The sequence below is a fragment of the Rhinoderma darwinii genome, chromosome 1 (assembly GCF_050947455.1).
Source record: "Rhinoderma darwinii isolate aRhiDar2 chromosome 1, aRhiDar2.hap1, whole genome shotgun sequence".
NCBI lineage: Eukaryota > Metazoa > Chordata > Amphibia > Anura > Rhinodermatidae > Rhinoderma > Rhinoderma darwinii.
Window position 1 is genome coordinate 217396881 of NC_134687.1, and position 25019 is coordinate 217421899.

The following is a 25019-nucleotide window of genomic DNA, read 5'->3' on the forward strand; positions in this document are numbered from 1 at the left end:
TCCCACACGTATGGAAGAAATGGTGTGTCTGGGATGGCTACTATTCGCATGGAGAATAGTGTTACCCAAAGTGGGTTTGCGATATGTTTTAGACTGGACAGTCTTTCCAGGCATAGCTGACAACTCCAGGTCCAGAAAGCAGATAATATTGGTCTCTATTTGATGTGTGAATCTAAGATTGCAATTGTTACTGTTAAGATAATTAATGAAATCAGGTATGGCAGATACATCGCCCATCCATATCATTAAGAGGTCATCGATGTATCTGCCATACCAATGCAAAGAGCCAGCAAATGTGTTCTCCAATTGTTCCACATACTTGGTGGTTCTTGTTTCCAAAATGCCATATTGCGCCCCATCAGATAGAGACCAATATTATCTGCTTTCTGGACCTGGAGTTGTCAGCTATGCCTGGAGAGACTGTCCAGTCTAAAACATATCGCAGACCCACTTTGGGTAACACTATTCTCCATGCGAATAGTAGCCATCCAAGACACACCATTTCTTCCATACCTGTGGGAGAGATGGTTAGAGCTAGGAGAAATTGCAGTCAAACCCATAGCTCTGATCTGTAAGAGGCTACATAACAGGGGTTACCATAAGTGGACTTTAGATACAGCAATCAATTTACAGACATCAAAAATATTGTGCACAGATATTTACCAATCCTTTGAGAATGAAAAATTGGATACAATATTAAGGGATGGATGCCGCATAGTGTCACGCAGAGCACCTACTCTAGGCCATATACTTCCTTCTTCTTTTTTCACATCATTCAAAACCAATACGAGCTGGTTACATTACAAGGGCTTTTACAGATGTGGCTCTCACCCTTGTAAAACCTGCTCATTTACCCAGCCTACTAAAGTTTTCTATGATTCAGGGGGGATTATCAGTTTCCCCATCAAGACGTATATTAATTGTAATAGTGAGTTTGTCACATATGTTATCGAGTGCATAAAATGTAAATGAATGTATGCTGGTTGCACAACAAGAAAATTCAAAATCAGAATCTTGGAGCATTTGGGATTTATCAGGAACCCCAATATTCCTGGTATCTCCAATGCTGCCAGGCATTTCATTAAGTGTCATAACCTGGGTAATTAATTCATTTAAAAGATATGCCATTGAGAAAACAATATGTTCTGCACGAGGTGGTAATATGAAACAGACCCTATTGGACAGGGAAGCCTTCTGGATGTATAGCCTTAAAACTAGGTTCCCGAGGGGGCTTAATCTGTAAAGGGAACTGATGTTCCACTACTGATCAATTAACTGACGGTTCCATCTTCATTCCTTTTTTCAATTTAAATTCATTTATGTTTTTTGATATAGAAACCATTCAACATCAGATGGTACATCTTATTTGCCCAAAAGTGTCCGTTTCATATTCAAAATTTGGGCTTTACTGTAATTTAATAATCCTCTTTGTTACTATTATAATTAACAAGTTTAAAACATCTTCTAAAATATCTTTCAGGATTATTTATGAGTTATTATATTTCGTTAAGTGTTAAATGGTTTCGGCCGTACGATATGTACTTATCATAAATAGCTGCTCAGTACAATAAGTAAAAAATCCGACATATATATTTGTGTCACATTTATCTGAACATTTTAAACCGTTTGGATGGCGAGATATTATTAATGCTTTCCACCAAGCATTTTATAATTATTTTAATAACCGTTTTTCATTGCGGATTTTTCAGTTTCATTTTTATGTTGCATAGCTCATTATCTGTCTCCCGTTCCATTCATATCTGTTCTTTCGAATTCATTAGTTAAATGAATTCAGTATTTGCATATGCACTCCAATATAATACTGTAGAGCTCTCACAGAAGTGCGCATATTTGCTTACATAGTGATTAAATGAGAAAAAATATATATAACGAAATACTCACATTAAATGATTGCTATACAGAAAATTATTGTTGCACCTTGTGTTTTTTACTTCAAGGTAAATCTCAAAATCACCTGTGTTTACCGGAACGCCCATACCGGATATAAACGCCGGGAACAGACATTGACTTTCATACATGCCATGATTAAGGACACAGGACGTGTCTGAAACGTGTAAGCAAAAACCAATGCGATTCAACCCTTTTTGCACTTTGACAATTTAAAATTGTGTAATACAAATAAAATTGGAACCTCGGCTCCTTTTACTAACCTTCAAGCACTGGATTACAGTCTCTTTTGCCTATTTTGTCGGCGGTCGTGCATAGATCCGTGTGCTGTCTGAATGGGACACAACGAACTGTGAACTGGAGGATTCCTCTTCCCCACCTTCCCCTCATGTGTTTCTGTTTAAAAATATTTCTCCTTGGCTAAAAAACACTCGTCCAAAATGCTAAGAAGAGTACGTAAGTTGCACTGGGTATATTATGTATTTTTAAAAGCTTGCTCCTTATGCAGGGAAACATTATCATAACCAGAATACTGTGCAAGCTCTGTTCGCAGTTAATGTACTGGAAGTGAACAATTGGGCCACTGGATCTGGGAGAATGGTCTTTTCTCCCATAACTCTTTCTTCAGATTTACCAGAAGTTGGGCAACCCATAGGTGGATCTCTTCTTGTCTCGTCTCAACCACAAGGGCTCAGCCTAGGTGGCCAAGGAGCGGGATTCCAGGGCCATTGCATTAGACTACTTAATCACTCCTTAGAAGGGATTCTCTTCTATATCTCATCACTCCTCTTCCGCTACTACCCAAAGTCCTCAAGGGAATCAAGGCAGAAGGCGTTCACGCGATCTTGGTGGCTCCGGACTGGCCTCGCCAGGCCTGTAACACCAACTTAGTCAACCTACTCACAGACGCACCTTGGTGTCTACCGCTACGACCTTACCTCCAAGATCCACTGTTCTACCCCACTTTACCTCAGATTCATTTAACGGCATAAATGTTGAAGCTAGTCTTGATCAGAAACTTGGCTTAGCTTTTCTTAAGGGTCAGGTCTCTGCACTGTCTATACTTCCCAGAAAACATTGTTCTTTCGCTCTTGGGTAAAAACCTTTCTGCAAGGGGTGTCTCATGCTTTTGCTCCTTTTCGACGTCCCACTAAATCCTGGGATCTTAATCTGGTTCTGGGTGTCCCCTCCCTTAAAACCCTTATGGGAAATTTCGCTACTTTCCGTGTGCCCATTACATCCATCAGACAGGTTTCGGAACTGGGTGCTCTGTTGTACAAGTCTTATTTTCTGATTATCCATAAGGAAGTTGTGTTCTGTCCTCTCCCGTTCTTAATTCCAAAAGTGTCTTTGCCTTTGACATCCATAAGGAGAGAGTCCTTCCTTTTACCCCTTCACGTGCTCCCCGCCGATCGCTAAAACAAAGAGGCAGAAGCGCTCCTGCTTTTGTTTCTGATCAGAGTAACTCTAAAAACAGAGGGAGTTGTGTATGGGCTCAATAGAAAGTCTATGAGCCTGTACATCGCTCGCTCCTCTTTCTGAGGAAAGTCGATCATAAATTAGGCGGCGCAGCGCTCACCTGAGGGCTTAAGCCACTTCATTTTAGTGATCGTGGGGGGGTCTCCGTGTCGGACCCCCACCGATCAAAACCAATCATGTTTTTATGGAATACATATTTTTATAAGAATTTTGTGGGTTTTTGTTTTTTTTTTTTTATTTACTTACAGTTTTCACCCTGGCCACTGAGCCTCAAAATAGACTTAAACTTCCAGTTCTGTAGAGGTCACTTCTCAGCACACATGTCATTATCACAAGTAGGATTACAATGAAAGTTAAAACCTCTATATACACACCCTTAACATTGAAATTGCAGCACCAAGAAGTGTCATAAGGTTTTGCAAATCTAGTAAGTAGCGGATGTCGCTAAGATCTGCTAATGATCAGATTTTTAAGCACCTAGCTCCAGTCTGTGGAATGAGGGAGTGGCATAAATGCCAGATTGAAAGCAAAGTTGTTGTTTTTTTTAGCCACATGAAACCTCAAAAATCAGATCAAGTTGTGTGGGATGATTGTGTGATGTCTCCTGTTCGTCGACGTGCCAGTTTTCACCACTTGTCACAAAATGAGAGGGACAGAATCCTTGAACTGAGAGATCATGGTTTATCACTCCGGCAGATCGCTACGAGCCTAGGCCGAGATGTCAGCACTGTTCAATGTTGCCTGTCCCGGGGGTTGTGAGGACAACAACGAATGGGAATGACCGCAAGAGGTGCACAGAGGCGAACCTCTGCACGGACGGATCATCTAAATTGGAAGAATGGCATGTAGTAATCCATTCTGTACTGCAAGTCAAATCAGATGTCACATCCCAAGCCTAGGGCAGCAACCAGTGTTGACACAAATCGTCAGAAGGCGTTTGCACAACATTGGGCTACGAGCCAGACGTCCAGCTACAGGTGTTCCATTGACCACACGCCACCGCAATGGAGGACGGAATGGAGGTCTATCCTCTCGTCTCCAGACTTGTCTCCCATCGTGCACATCTGGGACTTCATTGGTCTGCAATTGTAAAGGGAGCTGCCAGCAGCCAATTTTGATGATTTGCGTGTCCAAGTGCATTCAGCATGGTATAACATTCCTCAGAAAACTATTGATGACCACATTGATAGCATGCCAAGAAGTATAAGCGCTTGTATTTCTGCACATTGGGCTCATACCCGATACTGAATAAATCAAGCTGTTTGGAATATTTTGTTTCCATTTCTTTATCATTTGTATATCATTAGCACGTCTATCGATCCTGTGATTTCCAGAATTCCAAAACTTTTCCTCCTTGGTGTTGTAATTTCAATGTTGGAGTGTAGATAACACAGGATCCACCATTGTTAATAGGCGCTGGATACAGCTCTCTTCCTATCCCTTCCTGCACAACGAACGATTCACAGTTCACAGAGCATGCCTAGAAAACTTTCCCGTAGAAGTCAATGGGTCACCACCTGTGCACAGGTTCCTATGGTCCATGTGGCTGCTGTAAAGCATATCTCTAAGTGCGGTTAACAGCAGCTCAGACAAGATGGCTGCCCCCATAATCATGTACAGATAATAGAATATAAAAATCTACAATCAAAAAATAAACTATTGTTTCAAAAAAATCTATAGGTAACATTTTCCCTTTCATTTCAAATAATTTGTCCTTTGCTTATTTCAACAAAATAAGTCTAGATGACTAATTACTAATAGGTTGTTTTTGAGTTATTTCAAATGGTTGTATGTCTTCGTTATTTATAGATTTATTATGTCGAACAAGGTCGAGTGAAACTTAGTCTCCATGAGTCAGAGCGGATTTTAAAGGATGGAGACTTCTTTTTCGTTCCTCCAGGTAAAAAAAGAATTGACTTCAGTTTTTATTCTTAAGACCTAAGCTATATAGAACTACTAAAGGTGTACATTGAAAATATAAAAAACTTTTTATGCTGACCTATAGTCTCTTAAATCCCAAAACTAATGCTTATGCTCATAAGTGTGCGCAGTTTTGCCTGTAATATGGTTTGCAAAACAGAACCGTTCTGCAGGCACCGTACTACTGCCACTTTGTTCTGAGTGAAGTACTACTTCATAGTCGGGGCTTATCTTTAGAAATTGGTCCGATATATGCCATGCGATGGAGCTTGCTGCGTTTATTATGTAGACCCAGCATGCATGGCCCTATTGAAATGCTGTGACCGTAATTCAAAACTCAAATCTGCTTGTGTTCATGAGAGTTAAGGCTACTCTGCTGGGAGATTCTGATAATAGTTCGTCCCCTCCTAATTCCTTTAAGGTGCAGTGTTGTCATGGACGCACTGTGTGGATTCAGATGATTACCCTCATTAATATGCACACATATTTGCCACTATTTTATCCAGATATTGGGGATATTTGGTTGACTGAGTTCACATGACAAATTATGTGTATAGACACTTTCTTGCTACGTTTTGTCAAACTTATCGATTGCAGTAATAAGTTGCAGATGACCGCAGTGAGATGCAATTATTTCCATATATTCAATGCTTAGTAGCTTATAAATGCAACAATCAGAAAGACTATGAACTCTCATTACTGGGTACTAAGCTGTATCAAAGAGAATCTGTCACCAGCATTTCACCTATTAAACCATCAATACCAGGTGGTAGTGGGTGAAAAATAATTTCTATATAACCTAGTCTGCTCTGTAGCTTTAGTAATCAGCTTTTTAGTGTTCCCACACCGAATGCTAATGAGCATAAAAGAGTCATATCTTCGTTTGAAAAGAGTCAAATCTTCGTTTGAAAAGAGTCAAATCTTCGTTTGAAAAGAGTCAAATCTTCGTTTGAAAAGAGTCAAATCTTCGTTTGAAAAGAGTCAAATCTTCGTTTCAAAAGAGTCAAATCTTCGTTTCAAAAGAGTCAAATCTTCGTTTCAAAAGAGTCAAATCTTCGTTTCAAAAGTGTCAAATCTTAGTTTCAAAAGAGTCATATATTCAATCCTCAAGTCTTTCCGAGTTTACTCCGCCTCTGTACTTTTGATTGACATTTCCTCGCCTTCTCCAGCACACACAATCCCGTTCTTGCGCGTTGATGTCCTCTTCTGGTGTGGGCGCACAAAGGGACACCGTATTATTATGATAAAAGGCGCAAAATGTTTGCAGACTATTATTTACAGTTATAGGAGGAGTTTAGGAGAGGGGATAACGGCAATTAACTTTTGATAGCAGTGGCCAGTGAGGGATAAGTAACGTTCAATAGGTGAAATGCTGGTGACCGGTTCCCTTTAATGTTTTGGGAGGGAAAGAAAAATCAACAGCACTCTAAACCATGACTCATTGTAGAATTTTCAGACTTGTAATGTTTTGACTGCAAAAGCCAATAGTATTTAGTTTATTAAAACATCTTTGTTTTTCAGGCAATAGTTGGACTATCGACAATCTTCAAGACAAGGAAGCAGTGTTGGTCTTCAATTTTCTCAAAATACACAAGCATTTAGCGTGATGTTAGAATAGGTTTAATGTTTGTTATATACAACTAGGGACAGTTTTATGAATAATATTTCTACTCGTTAATGTTCTTATGTAGATTTTAATATGGTGTGAAATACAGGCAGCTGTGGTGTTAAATAGGTCTACCGAAGTATAAGAATGGGGATGCAGAATCTTAAAATGTGGAAATAGAAGCGTATTATACCCACCTTATTTATTCTGCTCTGGTTACATGCTGTGGCTCCTAGCAGGTTCTTGATCCTCTTAGCTTTCAAGGCAAGGAGATAATACGATGTCCATGTGACCTGGCATGATCAGTAGCAAGCACTATAATACTGTTTTGTCACATGGCATTTCATTGTATGGACTTCAAATCACCTTGAAACAGGGGAGGACTGAAAATGGTGCAAAATCAGAAGTCTTTTTTTATTTTTATTTGGCAATTTGAAGGGAACCTCTCTGGAACCAATTTTCTATTATTGCTCCACTACACTTAAAATGATTTAAAAAAAAAAGAAATCACTTTGCAGTCAGTCTTCCTTAAAGGAGTACACCCATAATTTTATTTATTCTTTGTCCCGTTAGAAAGGCACATTATGTAAATTGTGGTGAAGGTCATTTTCTTATTGGTGGCTGTATTTGTGTAAGTTATCCGCTCCCTTCTGGTCCTCAACTGTGTCATGTGACCAGCAATAGGTCTCTCCAACTGCCACAGCGTCTCATGTGTGGACAGGAAGTCGGTTTCTCCATTCATTCCTATAAGACTCACATCGAGGCTGTGATAGTAATGAATAGAGAAACTGACGCTGTGTCCGTAGTAGAGCCCTATTGCTGGTCACGTGACACAGCTGAGGACCAGAAGGGAGTGGATTACTCAAAAATACAGCCACCAGTAAGATTACATTCACTACAATTTACATAATGTGCCTCTCTAATAGGCCAGAGAATAAAAACATTTTGGGGGAGTGTTTCTTGAAATAATTCCTACTGTTTTATGTCTATAGCTCCTATCCAGACCTATGTGTCTCTATGGTAACAAACTTCAAACAAACCCTGTGTAGTCTGATCCTGCCGTAATGCTCACTCCCATCTGTTCATCTCCCATCTCTTTGCTAACATAAATTTGTAAGGTTAGAAACCAGTGGTGAACAGATGTGAATATACTGCGGGCTTAGACTAAACACAGATTTGTTTGTAGTCCGTTACCTGGAAGCCGAGCCACAAAACGACAGGAATTTTTTTAAGAAAGTCTATTTGAACATGTCATTTACTTTTTATTCAGTATGCATTGAGCAATTTTAAAAAAAATGGTTGTGAAGCACATGTCCTTTCAGCCCCATTTTGTTTGTTTCAGAAGGATATTATTATTTTTTTTGTTAATAACCAGAAAAGTTTTCTTACATTTTATAATTAGCTTATTTTTGTTATCTGACTAGTCTGACTTTTTATTAGTGCTGCAGTGCATCTAAAATAATTAAAATAGTCTCCATTTAAATATTCTACAATTTGTGAACACCGCTCCCATGCAGACCTACGTGTCTCCATAGAAACCAAGTATATACAGTCCCTGTGTATAGTCGGATCTTAGTCTTGTTACTCCCTTCCATCTGACCCCTCTTTCTGTATTTAAGCAAAAATGGTGGCAGATGGGTAGTTGGTTTCCATGAAGACACCTTGGCCTGCATATTCGCTTTATGTACAAAACACTTGTATTTGATTTATTGAGACTATTTAAAACTTCAGTTGAAGCAATAATATAAATGGGTTGCAAAAAAGCCCATAGCCTTTAATGGGGTTCTACTTTAAAGGAAAATGGAAGAAAAAAAAAACTAAAGTTGCACTTTAATATAAATCTCTTATTTCTTATTTTTTGCTCCGTTTTCCCTTTCATTGCATGCAGTCAGCAAAACATTGGATATTTTTAAAGAGAACCTTTCACCTGCCCATACATGTGCAGCATGTAATAGGCAGGGCTGCACAAACCCTGGGGCACTTTACATTTTTTTTTTCCCTATCCTCCCCCGTTATTTAGATATCGGTGCCGTTATATTTGGTGCCCGATGTTTAAATAACCCACTGAACGGTCAATGGGGCGTGTAATTGTCATGGGGGCGTGTAACATCGCTGTGTCACTGTCCAATCCGCTACGGACAGTGTCACAGCCAGAAAGAGGAGAGCGTGTGCACGCGCAGCTCGGAGCTGTGCACGCATGCTCTCGCTCTCAGCAGAGAAGGACGACAAGACTGATCTCTCGCGAGTGATCACAGTCTTGTCGTTCTTCTCTGCCTAGAGTTGAAGTGAGTGAGCTTCGCTTGCACACGCTCTCCTCTCTCCAGCTCTTGCTGTGACACTGTCCGTAGCTGATTGGACAGTGTCACAGAGATGTTACACGCCCCCATGCCAATTACACGCCCCATTGACCGTTCAGAGGGTTATTTAAATATTGGGCGCCAAATAAAACTGCACCGATATCTAAATAACGGAGGATAGGAAAAATATGTAAAGTGCCCCAGGGGTTGTGCAGCCCTGCCCACTACATGCTGCACTCAGCTGCACATGTATGGGGAGGTGAAAGGTTCTCTTTACCTTTTTGTTTGCCATGGTTACATCCAGGATGCTGGACTTCCATTGTTTTGACTCTTTGCTTTAATTTTAAAAACAAAAAGTGTTCTTAAAGTACTATATTACTTTTGTGAAGTTTAGTTTTATATATTAGTATCCGGTATAGATTAGGGGAAATATTGTAGTTAAATTCATTCATATATGCATGTTCTTGGTCATTGCTATAGAAGCAGAAATATAAACCTACATTGTTATATATTCCTAGCTGTATTCATAGAACTTGAAAACAAGTAGAAATTAGGTTGTCCTAATTTTTCCTGTCCCGACTATATTACCTTGTGTATAAAGTGTAGCATCCCCCCTACATGGCAGAGATTTGTTGCTGGAAAGTAATAAAAAAAAATAGATCTCCTCTTCATAAATTCCACTGTATAGTTATACAAAGGTATGTTATGTATATTAGGTGCATCTTTGTTATTTATATTGTTTTGTGAAAGTTTTTTATTTGTAATTTAAAATTAAACAAAAATTGTGATTGATTTCTGTTCTTGTCTCCCACTTAATAGAGAAAATTTACCCTGGTATATAACACGAATTCACCTATGAAAAGCTAACCAGCTATTAGAATTTATGTTTTGATGATGGCACCCCCTCAAAACCTGAGCCCCCATAATCACTAGCAGGTGTCCGCTATATATTACAGCTGACATGCTGCGGTAATGGCCAGGATCCAAGCTAGCTCCGATCCGGCCGATTAAACCCTTAAATGCCGCAGTCAATAGCGACTGGCATCTTAGTGGTTTGTAGCTTCTATGGCAACCAGAGCCCTAACAATGGCCTCCAGGTCTGGCAGAGACAGATGCTAATAGGTTTTCTGTCAGTGCTAATACATTCCACTACAAAGGTAGTGCAATGTATTAGAATAGCGATTAGGGGTTCAGGCCTACATATCCCCTAGTGAGACTAAAAGAAAGAGTTGAAATTTTTTTATAAAAATGTACAAAAATAAAAAAGTTTCAAGTTGAAAAACAAAAAATCTCATAATAGGTCTGTAACGACCCAAACTATAAAACTAACACTTATTTGTCCCGCACAGTGAATACCGTAAAAAATATGAACAATAATGCCAGAATTTGTTTTTTGGTCACATCTACTCAAAAAATATGAAATAAAAAGGGATCAAAAAGACCCATTTGCCCCAAATTGATAATAAAAACTACTGCTTGTCCCGCAGGAAAACAAGGCCTCACAAAGCTTTGTCGACCTAAAAATGAGAAGTTATGGCTCTTAGAATATGGCGACACCGTAAACTCCTGAGCCTTGTCGTATGTTCAGTCAAAAGATTAGTGCCACATGTGGGTTGTTTCTAAAACCGGGAAACATCCTAATAATTAAAGAGCTGTCTTTTCACAGTGGCACAACTGAAAACGACATATTGGACACTAACTTGTGGAAATGCTCATCTCATTGTGAAATATTTTGTATTGCACGTTTTATTGAAAAGATTACCCGTTGATGCACCAGGACGTAGCGGTACGTCATGCATTGCAAAGCTTTAACGCACCGAGACGTACTGGTGCGTCATGGACGTAAACTGTCACCTTGTCAAAGGACAGGGTGGAAGCTGTGCCATCAACTGTTTGACAGTTGATCGGCACAGTAAGACGGCAGGGAACCAATCACAGCGGTCCCTTGCCGGCGATCACTGTGATTGGTCAGTCACAGCAGACTGACCAATCAGCTCCTTGAGAACGAGTATGTGATGGAGCTGGCTCAGAAGCTGAGCCAGCGCCATCACCGGCTGTATATTTCTGCCGACACCCCGCTGTAACGGCCAGAACTGGAGCTAGGCGCCGATCTGGCCGATTAACCCCTTAGATACAGCGATCGCTGCATCTGAGTGGTATTTAGCCTGTCGGCACTCCTAATTTATCATAGCTGACATCCTGCTGTAACGGCCAGGACCGGAGCTAGGCTCCAATCCGGCCGATTAACCCCTTAGATGCAGCGATAAAAAGCGATCGCTGCATCTAGGTGGTTAGATCGCACCCGATGGTTGTTAATGGCAACGATCGGCACGATGGTTCCTATGGCACCCGGAGGCAACAATGTCCTAGTACGGAAGCCTATTAGTTCACGCCGGGAGGAGAAGCCTAATAGGCTTGCTGTCCGTGAATAGCTGACCGCTCTAATACACTGCACTATATAGGTAGTGCAGTATATTAGAATAGCAAGGGCTTAATGCCTTCAAGTCCCATAGAGGAACAACAAAAAAAAGTTAATAAAAATGTAGTAAAACAATAAGTTTCAAGTTAAAAAAGCAATAACTGCGTTTTTTTCCCATAATAAGTCTTTTATTATAGGAAAAAAGTAGACATGTGTGGTATGACCGTGTCTGTAACGACCCGAACTCTAAAAATATCACGCTATTTTACTGGCACGGTGAACACCGTAAAAAAAATAAAAATAAAAAACAATTACAGAATCGCTGTTTTTTGGTCACCACCCCTCCCAAAACAGAATAAAAAAAGTGATCAAAATGTTGCATGTACCCCAAAATTATACCATTACAAAACTACAGCCCGTCCCGCAAAAAACAAGCCCTCCCACAGCTTTTTTGACAAAAAATAAAAAAGTTCTGTCTCAGAATATGGTGATACAAAAAATACATTATTTGAAACCAAAGTGATTTTATTGTGCAAACGCTGTAAAACCTATTAAAACTACACATTTGGTATCGCCGTAATCGCATCGACCCGCAGAATAAAGTAAATGTTATCTATAGCGCACGGTGAACGGCACAAAAAAATTATTCAAATCATCAGAATTGCTGGTTTTTGGTCACCTTGCTTGCCAAAAAACTGAAATAAAAAGTGATTTAAAAAAATGCTGCGTTTTGCTATTGACCGCAGCATTTAACTAGTTAAACGAGCGGGATCGAGCGCGATGCCGCTCGTTATTCTGAAGTGTCGGCTGTAACAAACAGCCGACACCGGCATCGTATGGAGCGTATTCACTCCGTGAGCCCGCTCCATACTTCCCCTACCCGACTTTGGCGTATGGATACGTCAAATGTCGGGAAGGGGTTAACCAAGTAACCGAGTAAACTCACAAACTCGGAGTAAATTCTCAGACCTGGCTGGATATTGACATATTGACATTAAATACTGGATCCTGGTACAGCACTATATGCCCTTATATGCCTCTATACTATATTCCTCTATATGACATAGGTGTCCCAACACCCCAGTACTTAGCGCTCCATGTATATTTAGCTGTAAATAATTAGAAAGCAGCCTGGGTGTCGGGTAGTCTGGAAATTCTGACAATCGGAAACGGATGGAGCAGTAAGTGACTAGCAGCGCACAGCATACTGTGGTGGTGAGTGAGCAACAGATTGTTATTACTCACATTATTTATATAAGTGTTATCCAACTGTTTACCGGAGAAAAAAGGATTTGTTTCTTTTTTATTTTTCTCCCTCGCCTGGATACTTGGCATTCTGACTATTATTATTGAATACTGAATAGTGGACAATGTAACATCTACCATTTACACCTGCCACGCTTGACCCATGGATCATAGGTACTTGTAACATCCGTGGTCGCTGACCACGAACTCCTTCCATCCAGTCGACGCCCTTCTCTCCCGAGATTTCCGCACATACGGCTGTCCTGTTCAACAGTGACTACCAGGTTTCTCTCGCAAGCTCAGTCCAGACTTACGAAGCCAGAGCGCATGCTTGTGGGAGATTGAGCTGATTGCACCCAGGGCTATAAGAAGGTTTCAGCCCCTTTGTTAGGAATATCATCAGCCATTACCACCTCCAGCCACTAGAGGCCACTAAAACCCATTGAACGTGCCCTTTTCCAAGATGGCCAGTTTTACCTCGAAAGAATCCATCTTGTTTCCTGTTTGGGCCTATAGATAGGTACTTCCTGAATATAGCCTTTGCTTGAGTATCTGTTTGCTGTGGTCCTGCTGCCTTGCACTTGCTCCTGTTGGAATATCTACTTGTGTACCGACCCGGCTTCATCTGACTACCTGCTTCTGTACCGACCCGGCTTCATCTAACTACCTGCTAGTGTACCGATCTGGCTTCATCTGACTACCTGCTAGTGTACCGACCCGGCTTCATCTGACAACCTGCTATATCTGTCTGTTTGCTCTTCAGCTAAAAGGACCCAGCTTAGTACACCAGTATCGTGACACCCTTCCTCCCACGCCTGAGCGTTGTTGTCGTATCCTAAGTTTGTCTTGCAAATGGTCCCCTAGTGTTTCCTGCCCCCCAGTGTTCCTGTATCCTGTTCTAGTGCTGTGCTGTTCTGTATACCACGCCTGACGTCTACCTGCTGCCTTGTCCCAGCCAAGCCTGCCTTGCTACTGTCCTAGCTGCCACAGGTACCCTATATGAACTATAGACTTTGACCTGCGCCCTGTTGGCCAGCTGCCATACCGCCAAGGCGGTACGGCCCAGTGGGTCCACGAACCCTACGTGATAGTACGCTCAGGCCATGGACCCCGCTGGTCGATCCAATACCATGACAACGTCACAAGACGTCATCATCTGTCGTCTTACTGGTAAGGCCCTTGCACGGGCGAACCCTATCTGGGAGAGAACATGACCAGAGACCCGTGACTTCCAGGGGTTCCTCCGGACATTTTGCACAGTGTTTGAGGATCCTGGACGAGTCTCCTCTGCTGCGGCTTCCTTGCTGAACCTACGCCAAGGAGACATCTCTCTGGGCGAGTACGCCTTCCACTTCCGCACACTGGCGGGAGAACTGTTGTGGAACATTGAGGCCCTGGTGGCTACATTCTGGCATGGACTGTCTCCTAAGATTAAAGACGAACTTGCCGCTCGAGACCTGCAATCTACCCTGGATGACCTCGTCCTCCAGGCTGCCCGGATTGATAGAAGGATCCGAGAACGTCTCCAAGAGGTTCGTCAGGAGGGAGGCCTTCCTAGTCTGGCCCCTACCTTGCAGCAGCCCCTGACATCCTCAGATGCCGATCCTCAGGAGTCTGTGAGGATGGACCAATGCAAGCTATCTACCCAGGAGAGACAACGCAGACTCACTTCGGGACTCTGTCTTTATTGCAGCCTCGGAGGCCATCTTGTGCGTCTGTGTCCCCAAAAGCATAGGGTTGGTAGGAGAGACAACCTTCTAAGTTGTCCATACCCGTGACCATAGTGTCCGGTGAGAAAACGCATCAGGTCTCTGCGTATCTGTACTCTGGATCCGCTGCTAATTTCATTTTTAGAGACCTGGTGGACCTTCTCCAATTACCCACTACCCCTCTGGAGAGACCATTGATGGTTGCATCAGTAAATGGACTACCTCTGCCAGACCCAGTTATAGCTGTGACCATGCCGCTGAGGCTCCAAGTAGGGGCTCTCCACTCCGAACTTCTACCATTCTACGTCCTGTCCAAGGCCGTTAACCCTGTGCTGCTGGGTCTGCCTTGGCTCCGACTACATGCCCCAGTCCTGGACTAGAACTCTGGAGAGGTTCTCCAGTGGGACCCCGACTGTCACAGCCGATGCCTGGTGCAGATTAGTTCGGTCCAGCCTCCTCTGCCTCGATCATTGGCAGGATTGCCTAGTCATTATGCTGCATTTGCGGACGTCTTCAGCAAAAGGGAGGCGGAGGCACTGCCCCCACACCGGGCGTATGACTGTCCTATCGAGCTGATCCCTGGTGCATCTATTCCCCGTGGTAGGATATATCCTCTCTCCTTGCCAGAGAGACTGTCCATGTCTGCCTATGTTAAGGAGAACTTGGAGAGGGGCTTCATACGGAAGTTTTCCTTCCCGGCAGGAGCCAGGTTCTTCCTCGTCACGAAAAAGGATGGCTCCCTGCATCCTTGTATTGACTACCGGGGTCTCAACCAAATCACGGTGAGGAATAAATATCCATTGCCGCTGATCTCTGAATTATTTGATCGTATACGTGGTGCCAATTTTTTTTTACAAACTAGACCTGCTTACAACCTAATCCAGATTCGCCAGGATGACGAATGGAAAACTGCATTTAACAGCCGTGATGGACACTATGAGTATCTAGTAATGCCCTTCGGCCTGTGTAATGCTCCCGCGGTCTTCCAGGAGTTTAATGACATTTTCCGTGACCTCTATGTTTGTGTTGTGGTCTATCTTGATGACCTCTTGATTTTTTTTCCAGATCCTGTGACTCATCAGAGACATGTCCGTCAAGTTTTGCTGCGGTTAAGAGAGAATCGTCTGTACGCTGAGTTGGAGTAGTGCGTGTTTGAAATGGATGCTCTGCCCTTCTTCAGCTACATTGTCTCGAATAGAGGTCTCAAGATGGATTCTGAAAAGGTAAAGTCCGTTCTGGAATGGCCACGCCCTCAAGGCTTGAGGGCCATACAGCGCTTTCTGGGATTTGCCAATTTTTACAGACCGTTTATTCCAAACTTCTCACTGACCTCTCCTATCTCTGACCTCACTAAGAAGGGCATGAACCCCAAGGTGTGGACTCCTGAGGCAGAGTCTGCATTCAATAGCCTGAAGAGTGCCTTCACGTCAGCTTCTATCCTCCATCATCCCGACATTTCTCTACTGTTCTCGCTGGAGGTGGACGCATCCTCTGTCGGTGCTGGTGCACTCCTGTTCCAGAGAGGTTCCAAGGGCAAGTCCATGGTATGTGGATATTTCTATAAGCTCTTATCTTTCGCAGAACGCAACTACTCGATTGGGGATTGGGAGTTACTCGCCATCAAGTTGGCCCTGGAGGAGTGGAGACATCTACTAGAGGGCGCAGCTCATCCCATCCTGATTTTTACGGCCCACAAGAAACTCTCCTATCTCCAGACGGCCGAACGGCTGAATCCTCGTCAGGCCAGGTGGTTGCTGTTCTTTACCAGGTTCCAGTTTGAGCTCCATTATCTCCCAGCCAACAAGAATGTGAGGGCCGATGCCTTGTCCAGGTCTTTCAAGACAGAGGACACCATGGAGATGCCACAGAACATTATTGATCTGTCTTGCATTGTCTCTGTCAATCCCCTGTAAGTTGGGGACATTCCTCCAGGGAGGACTTTTGTGCGCCTGGCTGACCGAGGGAGAATCCTCCACTGGGGATACTCCCCTAGACTGGCAGGTCACGCGTGGACCTGTAAGACCCGAGATCTGATTGCCCGTCATTTCTGGTGGCCCACGCTGCCCAAGGACATTTTGGACTTTGTTTTGTCCTGCTCAGTGTGTGCAGCTAACAAAGTCGCTCACTCCAGAACTGCTGACCTGCTCCAGCCATTGCCTGTGCCCGATGCTCCCTGGCAGCATATAGCTATGGACTTTATTACTGACCTGCCTCTCTCTGCTGGACGCAGTGCTGTCTGGGTGGTGGTGGATAGATTTTCGAAGATGGCCCACTTTGTTCCTTCGACCGGTCTTCCTTCTGCTGCTCTACTTGCCAAGCTGTTCATCCAACACATCTTCCGCCTGCACGGCTTACCGCAGCATATTGTGTCTGATCCCCCCGGGGGGTTCAGTTCACCTCGAAGTTCTGTGGAGCCCTCTCGGACTCCTTGGTGTAAAGTTGGGCTTTTCCTCGGCCTACCATCCTCAGTCCAATGGTCAGGTCGAGAGGATCAATCAGATCTTGGAGAACTACTTACGCCACTTAATCTCCAAGCAGCATGATGACTGGGTGCAGTTGCTTCCGTGGGCTGAATTCTCATACAACAATCACACCAGCGAGTCCACACAGAAGACACCGTTCTTCATTGTCTACGGCCAACACCCACAAATTCCTCTCCCGGTGCCCGATACATCCGAGGTACTAACTGCTGACAGGGCTTTTAGGAACTTTCTGCAGCTCTGGCAGCAGACTCGATCCTCCATCCTGCTGGCGTTCGATCGCATGAAACGGAAGGCGGACACAAGGAGAAGAGAACCTCCTCAGTTTCTTTCTGGCACGAAGGTCTGGCTATCCTCCAGGAATATTCGACTGAGGGTGCCGCCGTACAAATTTGCATCCAGGTTCCTCGGATCCTTCTGTCGAAGAAACCCCTTCCAGGTAGCACCTTTTGGGATGGGTGCTCTAATGGGCTCCCTCTGCTTTGTCAGGTGGTATTCAAATATGGTAATTGAAGTATCAACAGTGCACCGGGAGATCAATAAAGACAATAGCAATCTGTCGTCTCAATCAATATTCTCATTTATTATCAAGATACATAGGTTAATATACCCTCAGGGCGTCCCCTCTGACCAGGGTGTTACCTCTCATGGAACAACCAATCATAACATTTTACACGTAGACTGAAAATACGTCATAGGGTACCTTCCCACTGAGGTCACGTGATCTTTCTAACATCTGCAAATCCTGGCCTACAAACAATAAAAAATGTAGGAGGTCTCCACAAGGCCATACGATGATTTCACATATGTGTATGAAATACTGAGATAAAGAATTAATTGGAAATATAATGATTATTTTAGGTCTAGGCGTTTTGCCAGACTCCTATCTACCAGTATTGAAGGCCATGAAGAAGAACACAAAGTAATAACTTATTCCCTTGTGATTCAAGCAGTAACAGAAAGAGATCATAACTGAATGGAGAATACATATCTTCATAATCCGGCATCCTGCTTGATAATTCATAGTGTAATTTAATACAGAGAACATAAGCAATTTGACCATCCATCACAAACCCCCCTTTTTCTCATATTAAAATACAGAGATTAAGAATTATCTGATTATAAACTTCAAACAAAATAGTGAATAGGGCCACTACCAATAATATAATGCGATCACCGAGTTCAGGTTTGGGTAAAGGGTCCCGTCAGTGCGTTGACAAGTCCCGTAGTTGCTTGTCTGCACGGCTGCTTGGATTTGTTGGACTCTACCTTTGTCAATATTTTTTATGGTGATAACAATAACAACATGCCCTGTATAAAAGTCCTAACATGTATATAAGATATAAATGGCAAAGCTTTAATAAATGAACACACTTAGTGTTACATGGTGGGGTGTTCACCCATTCACCAGGTTCTGGCCTTGTGCATAAAATCCCTGTGACATAGGGTATTGTTGATTTAAAGGTTTCGGCTTATGATAGACAATTTTCTTAGCCTTCTTACATAGCATAGGTATCAGACATGCTACTAATTTAACAAAAACGTATATAATCAATATTATGAGTAATATATGTAAAGCGCCTTGCATGAGTCCTGCAGCCCATCCTCCAATGCCTTTGAACCATGAGGCCGGGTTCAGCCATGACAACCAGTCTGGCCAATCTAGGTTCCAATCCTCTTCAGAATTGGCTTTCCTAAATTCCTCCTTTAATTGCTTTGCTTGTTCAATATCATGTTTAATCTGTACTGTCCCTTGGGGATCTATATAATGACAGCATGCAGGACCCACTATCTGGCACATACCCCCTTGACTTGCAGTTAAGTAATCTAGTACAAGTGTATGTTGGTTAGTAACAGTAATAAGCTGTCGGGTAAGTACTGAAGATACATTTAAAGCATCAAATATTAATTCGGTAATATTGTCAAACAACTCTGCTAGTTTTTCTATGTTATGTGCATTTCTAATTGGTCCTCCAAAGATGGATAGAGCATATCCTAACTTGGTGTGCCAAGGTAAGTGTACCAATGGGTGGGCTTTTTGCTTTCCCTCCCTTTTGTACAGCATATGTTTTGGTACTTTATCATAAGGAAGTGCATCCTTGTCCCATGTCCAGGTAGCAGACTGTAACCTAGCTAGGGTACAGGTACCTGTGGTAGTCTGCGGGATCCATTTATATGCATTGTGTCCGCACACTATATATATATCATGGGGAAGGTCAAACCATTGCATACTTCCTAGGGTTAACATGTGAGCAAAATGAACTAGGGGAAAAGACTGTTGTAATACACACCAAGGACAATTTGTTCCCAAAGACCCATGGTATACTCCTGTGCATCCACAATACATGGTTTCATTCCCTTGTAAGTCTGTTTCTTCCATATACCCTGGATAACGTTTACAATCAGTCTTACTTCCTGAAGGGAAGAAATGGCCGTATTCCCAACTACCATTATGTATGTACCGTTCTACCAGACTTGGTCTAAATACATCTGAGGTCTGTTGGGTTTTATTGAAGCTTATCTTTATACCTTTTATGGGGATCTCACCTAGTGTCAGTGTTTTAGTGACATTTTTAGGGACCCATTTTCCATTTTCCTTTTGTGTGAGAATCAGTGCCTTACCAGGTATCAGGGTTAGATTTACCTGCCACCAGGGATCCTCCATCCATCCTGCTATGGGTAAGGGCACACTGGTATTAGACCATGTATACCTTTTTGTGTTATCCTTTACCTTTGAGGGATCCCAACATGTAGTGTTAAGAAGTTCTTTCTCACTAAGGGGCACAGCCATGTATGGCATGGATTTTGAGCTTATGGGACTGTGTGTACATATCCAACAATCAGATAAGTTTGTTAATGCTGTTATAATTTGATGATGTTTTATGAATTTATTGTCCACTTCCTCCTTGAGAACTTGAGTCATCGTCCCCACGAGGGGCAACATCAACACCAACCCTGCCAAGGGCAACATCATCGATCGAGGCGACGTCATCTGGGCTGATAACCTTTTTGCAATGGCTTGCATGTATCCAATTGGCTCGTCCTTGGAGCTTCACTGATGTGGCGGTGACCAGCTGTACTTCTACTGGTTGGCTGTACCTTGGCTCCAGACTGCTCCTGTTGTGTATCTTTGTTACCACCCAGTCTCCAGGTTGTAGTGAGTGGGTACCTGAAAGAAAGTTTGGATCTGGAATAGAAGAAAGGATTAGTTTGTGTGTCCTCTCCAGTTGTTTGTGTAGGGCAGCCAAGTACGTGGTCATATTGTCATAATGCTTTTGTAACTGCTGAGGAAAATACAGTCCTGTCTTTGGCATATTTCCAAACAATATTTCATAGGGAGAAAGTTTATCCTTCCCTCTTGGTGTGGTTCTTACAGAGTATAAAGCCAGGGGTAGACATTGTGTCCACGGTAAAGAAGTTTCATTCATGGCCTTCTGGATTTTTAATTTCAAAGTTCCATTTAGTCTTTCTACCTTACCACTGCTTTGTGGGTGATAGGGAGTGTGAAATGCTTGTTCTATCCCAAGGCTTTTTAATATGTTCCTCAATAGTTCTTGGGTAAAGTGAGTACCTCTGTCACTTTCAATTGTCTCTGGTACTCCATAGCGGCACACTACCTCAGCTATCAGTTTCTTTGCTGTGGTATCTGCATTTGCTTTAGCCACTGGAAAAGCTTCTGGCCATCCTGAAAATAAATCAGTGCAAACAAGTACATATTGATAAATTCCCACCTTAGGTAGTTGTATGTAGTCCACCTGTAATCGCTGAAAGGGGTAGTAGGACTTAGGAGTGTGTTTAGCTGGTGTTTTGGTGGTTTTACCAGGGTTGTGTTGTGCACATGTCATGCAGCCCTCTGTATATTTGGCTGCTGCATTTTGAAAACCAGGAGCATGCCATGTCTGTAACACTAGCTGGCTCATAGCTCCCTTTGAACAGTGTGTTTTCCCATGGGCTAGGGCACACATCATTGGATACAGTGCTCTTGGTAGGCAAACCTTAGAATTAAGATGCCTCAACTGTCCTAGACCTATTGCTGCACCTCTCTCCTCCCATTCTGCTTGCTCTTGAGGGGGTGCTTGGTCCTGGAAAGCACGCAACAGGGTCTCTGTGATGGGTTGTAAAACAGGCTTCACAATCATCAGAGGGAGAGCAGCAGCGTCCTTTGCCGCTGCATCCGCAGCCTCATTCCCTTTTGATAGGAGATCACTGTTATTAGTGTGTGCCTGTACTTTGACTATAGCTGCTTGGTCTGGCATGTGCAGTGATTCTAAAAGTTCTTCTACTGCTTTTGCATTCTTTATAGGTTTACCTGCCGAGGTCAAGAACCCTCTGGCTCTCCATATTGTCCCAAAGTCATGTGCAACTCCAAAGGCATATCTGGAGTCAGTGTATATGTTGACACGCTGTCCCTTACCCAATTTACACGCCTCAGCGAGTGCTTTTAGTTCTGCCTCCTGAGCTGAGCTGCTGGAGGGTAGGGACTGTTGTATGACGGCCTTACCATTGTGGACCACTGCATACCCGGTGAGGAAATGTCCTTTGTCTTCGCTCCAATATCGAGATCCATCTACAAAATACTCAGCATCAGGGTTAATCAGAGCAACATCAAATATACTGTTTATGCCGTTTGATTCCATATCCACTAGGCTTTGACAGTCATGTTCATGTTCAAAATTAAATAGTTCATCATCAGTGGATAGTTGAAAAATAAGGGGGTGTCCATGTCCCTGTCCCCCCACTCCTCCCTCCTTTTGTTCAGAATCTAGGGGCAGGAGTGTAGCTGGATTCAGAACAACACAACGTTTGATAGTCACATTAGGGGACAGAAGGGTAAGTTCAATTTTAGTAAGTCTTGCAACTGATAAGTGTTTTGTCTTGACTGTGTTCATCATTTCTTGCACTGCGTGTGGGACTTGCACAATAATGTCATGTTGAAGTACAATGTCTGTTGCTTTATCAACTAAAGCTGCTGCTGCTGAGACAGCGCGTATGCATGTCGGGGATCCTAGTACAATGGGATCCAGAGCAAGGGAGTAATAGGCAAGTGGTCGCATCTTGCCTCCATGATCTTGGGCTAATACTCCAGAGGCATGGCCTGCCTGTTCATGGCAGAACAGAGTAAATGGCTTATTGTAGTCAGGAAGTCCCAGTGCTGGCCTTGTAGTCAGTGACAGTTTCAGGGAGTGAAAATTGTCAATTGCCTCAGGTGACAGTACAAATGGGTCAGAGGTGAGACAGTCATATAATGGTTGCATCATAGCAGAGGCATCCCTGATCCAGGCTCTGCAGTACCCTATTAAACCCAGGAAAGTCCTCAATTGTTTAGGGTTTCTAGGGACTGGGTGTTTCTGTATGATTTCCAGCCTGTCAGGGGTTAAGTGTTTCATACCTTGGGAAATACAGTGGCCAAGGAAAACAACTGTTTTGGCACATAATTGCAGCTTGTGCTTGCTCGCTTTACAGCCAACTTCTTCTAGGAACATTAATAGTGATTTAGAATCTGTTTCACTGTTCTCCAGACTCTCACTACAAAGTAACAAATCATCTACATATTGTAGTAGAACTGAGGACTGATTGGGGGGCTGCCAGGTGTCCAGAATATCTTTCATGGTACGTGAGAAGATATCAGGGGAGTTTGCGGCACCCTGTGGCAGCACTACCCAAGCATACTGTCTTCCCCTATGTGTAAATGCAAAATACTGCTGGCACTCTTTATCCAGCGGGATGGAGAAGAAAGCATTGGCTAAGTCTATAACGGTGAAATAGACTGCAGTGCCGGGGACCTGGTTGAGCAATGTATGTGGGTTAGGCACTTGTGGTGTATTAATTATTGTCACAGCATTCACAGCCCGTAGGTCATGTACCATCCGGTACTGTACAGGTTGACCGGGCAGTGTCTTTTTCTTTACTGGGTAAAGAGGAGTGTTGAAAGGCGAGATTATGGGCACTATAAGATTGTTTTCCAGTAAGGAGTTAATATCCTTTTCTATAGCAGCGTCTTGCTGTGGACTCAGAGGATATTGCTTTATACATACAGGACGGTTCTGCATGTCTGGTTTTAAATTTACTTGTACAGGCGGCACATTTAAAACTCCTACATCCATCTTATCTTGTGCCCATAGTTTTTCTGGGATGTCTGCCAACCAAAGGGGAGGGGTACTGGGGGCTTTTTCAGTGTCCGGCATACTTGCCATACTAAGGAGTTTGCATAGCAGGGACTCTGGAATGGCAGAGGTTAATGTAGGTGTGCCAGAAGAAAAGTCCAATGCTGCTCCCAGGGCACTGAGTACATCTGTCCCCAATAAATTGTAGGGAGTGTGTGGTGACACTAACACACGGGAGACAATTGATTGTGTGTCATGTATATTCAGTCGCATTGGTTTTGTTAACTGTAACTGAAATGATGTTCCCTCCACCCCTTCACAATCTATATAGTCTGGTGATAACAACTCTGCCGGTACATATTTGGTTTGTAATACAGTTCTGGCTGCCCCTGTGTCTACTAGAAAAGAGGTATTTTCCCCTGTGGGTAAAGTAACAGGCACCATCAATGATGGACCTGTCGGGGGGAGCACTGGGCAGAGGGAGACATCAGGGTTGCCAGTTTCCTATGCAGCAATCAAAGAATTGGGAGGCTCAACTGGACGGGAGGGACATCGGGCTGAATAATGACCCTTCTTATCACAGTTCCAGCATGTAATCTGGCTAAGATCCCTTCTCTGGGTTCTCAAAGTGTCTTTTTGTTCCCTGCCTCTTCCTCCATAGCCCCCCTTTTGTTGCATCGGGGCGAGACGAGTTCTTTTAGGAGCTAAATCTAACTCTGCACCTTTTGCAATGCTCACTAAATCATTAAACTGGCATGTACGCCAGTCGGGGCGGGATCTTTTAACAGCTTCTTGTACTGCCGGCTTAAGACCGGACATAAAAGTTATTTTTAGTAGGCGCAAGTCTTTTGCATCACCTTCTTCATACCCGTGATCTAACCACTGCTGCTGTAAAGTTGTGGCATAATCAGGGACTGACTGTTTAACATCTTGGGAAAATGACATAAAACTATCAGTTCGATCCTGTTGAGTAGCATCTACCCAGGGCTGCATAGCGTTCAGGTATTCTAGTCCTGATTGCTCATTGGTTTTATTTGCTGGTACGGGATTTGTAATAGCAGCTTGAATTTGATTTTTGAGCACTTCCCCTCCCTTTGTTTCTACCAGGCTCTCCATATCTGACCATGTAGCACGGTAAGCTAGATGTACTGCTCGCAGCTTTCTATGGAAAGCGCTTGGTGTTTTACGTGGGTCTGGGAGTGTGTTACATACAGCTAGTAAATCAGCCGGGCTCCAGGGGCGATACACAGTGGCTTCATGTGACTGGATTTCCCCTACTGCCCCAGGTACTGGTTGCCCGTCTACATCTACTGGTTTTGGTCCCCTGTGTGTATGGATACTTGATACTAACGGAAACAATCTAGTGGGGCGCTGCGTACCACAACTGACACAATATCCTGCAGTGAGGGGGTTCTGCTGCCCACAGTGTGGACATGTCCAGCAGCTGCCTTTCTTGCTATTTTCAGGATAAGGAGATGGCGCAGTTGCTGCTGTGGGGCTGTTTGGCAGTTGTAAAGGGGTTAACACATTAGTGAGGAGCTTTTCACTTAAAGGGTCATATAAATCATACATTATTCCATGATTTGCTTCCATACTCTTATGTTCTGTGTTACTCACTCTCTGTGCTACCTCATACCACATTTGGGCTTTTTCCACCATGTTATTGTCTTTCAACCATCCAACACAATTTGTCATAAATCTTTTCCAATCACATTCTGCTAATGTGCCATAGGACCCAACTCCCATCATTTTAAACATTCTTTTACAATCCTTCACAGCCTCAGATCCTTTTGCTCTTTCTACTATTTTGATGGCAGAGACCCACGTCTCAGGGCTGTCCCGCATTTTTGTC

General features: G+C 43.2%; 1 protein-coding gene across 2 annotated transcripts in view; it reads left to right on the forward strand.

The window, feature by feature from the left end:
- Positions 1-25019, forward strand: part of CENPC (centromere protein C) — a 525969-nt gene that overhangs the window by 144215 nt on the left and 356735 nt on the right. Inside the window, exons 17-18 of one of the 2 annotated variants that reach the window (XM_075861608.1) lie at positions 5197-5287; positions 6829-8936. The exons of the other annotated variant lie outside the window; for it this stretch is intronic. Of the exons in view, the coding sequence (XP_075717723.1) occupies positions 5197-5287; positions 6829-6914 (177 nt within the window). The 3' untranslated portion in view covers positions 6915-8936. Of the gene's footprint in view, positions 1-5196; positions 5288-6828; positions 8937-25019 lie in introns of those variants that run through there. 2 annotated transcript variants of the gene reach the window in all.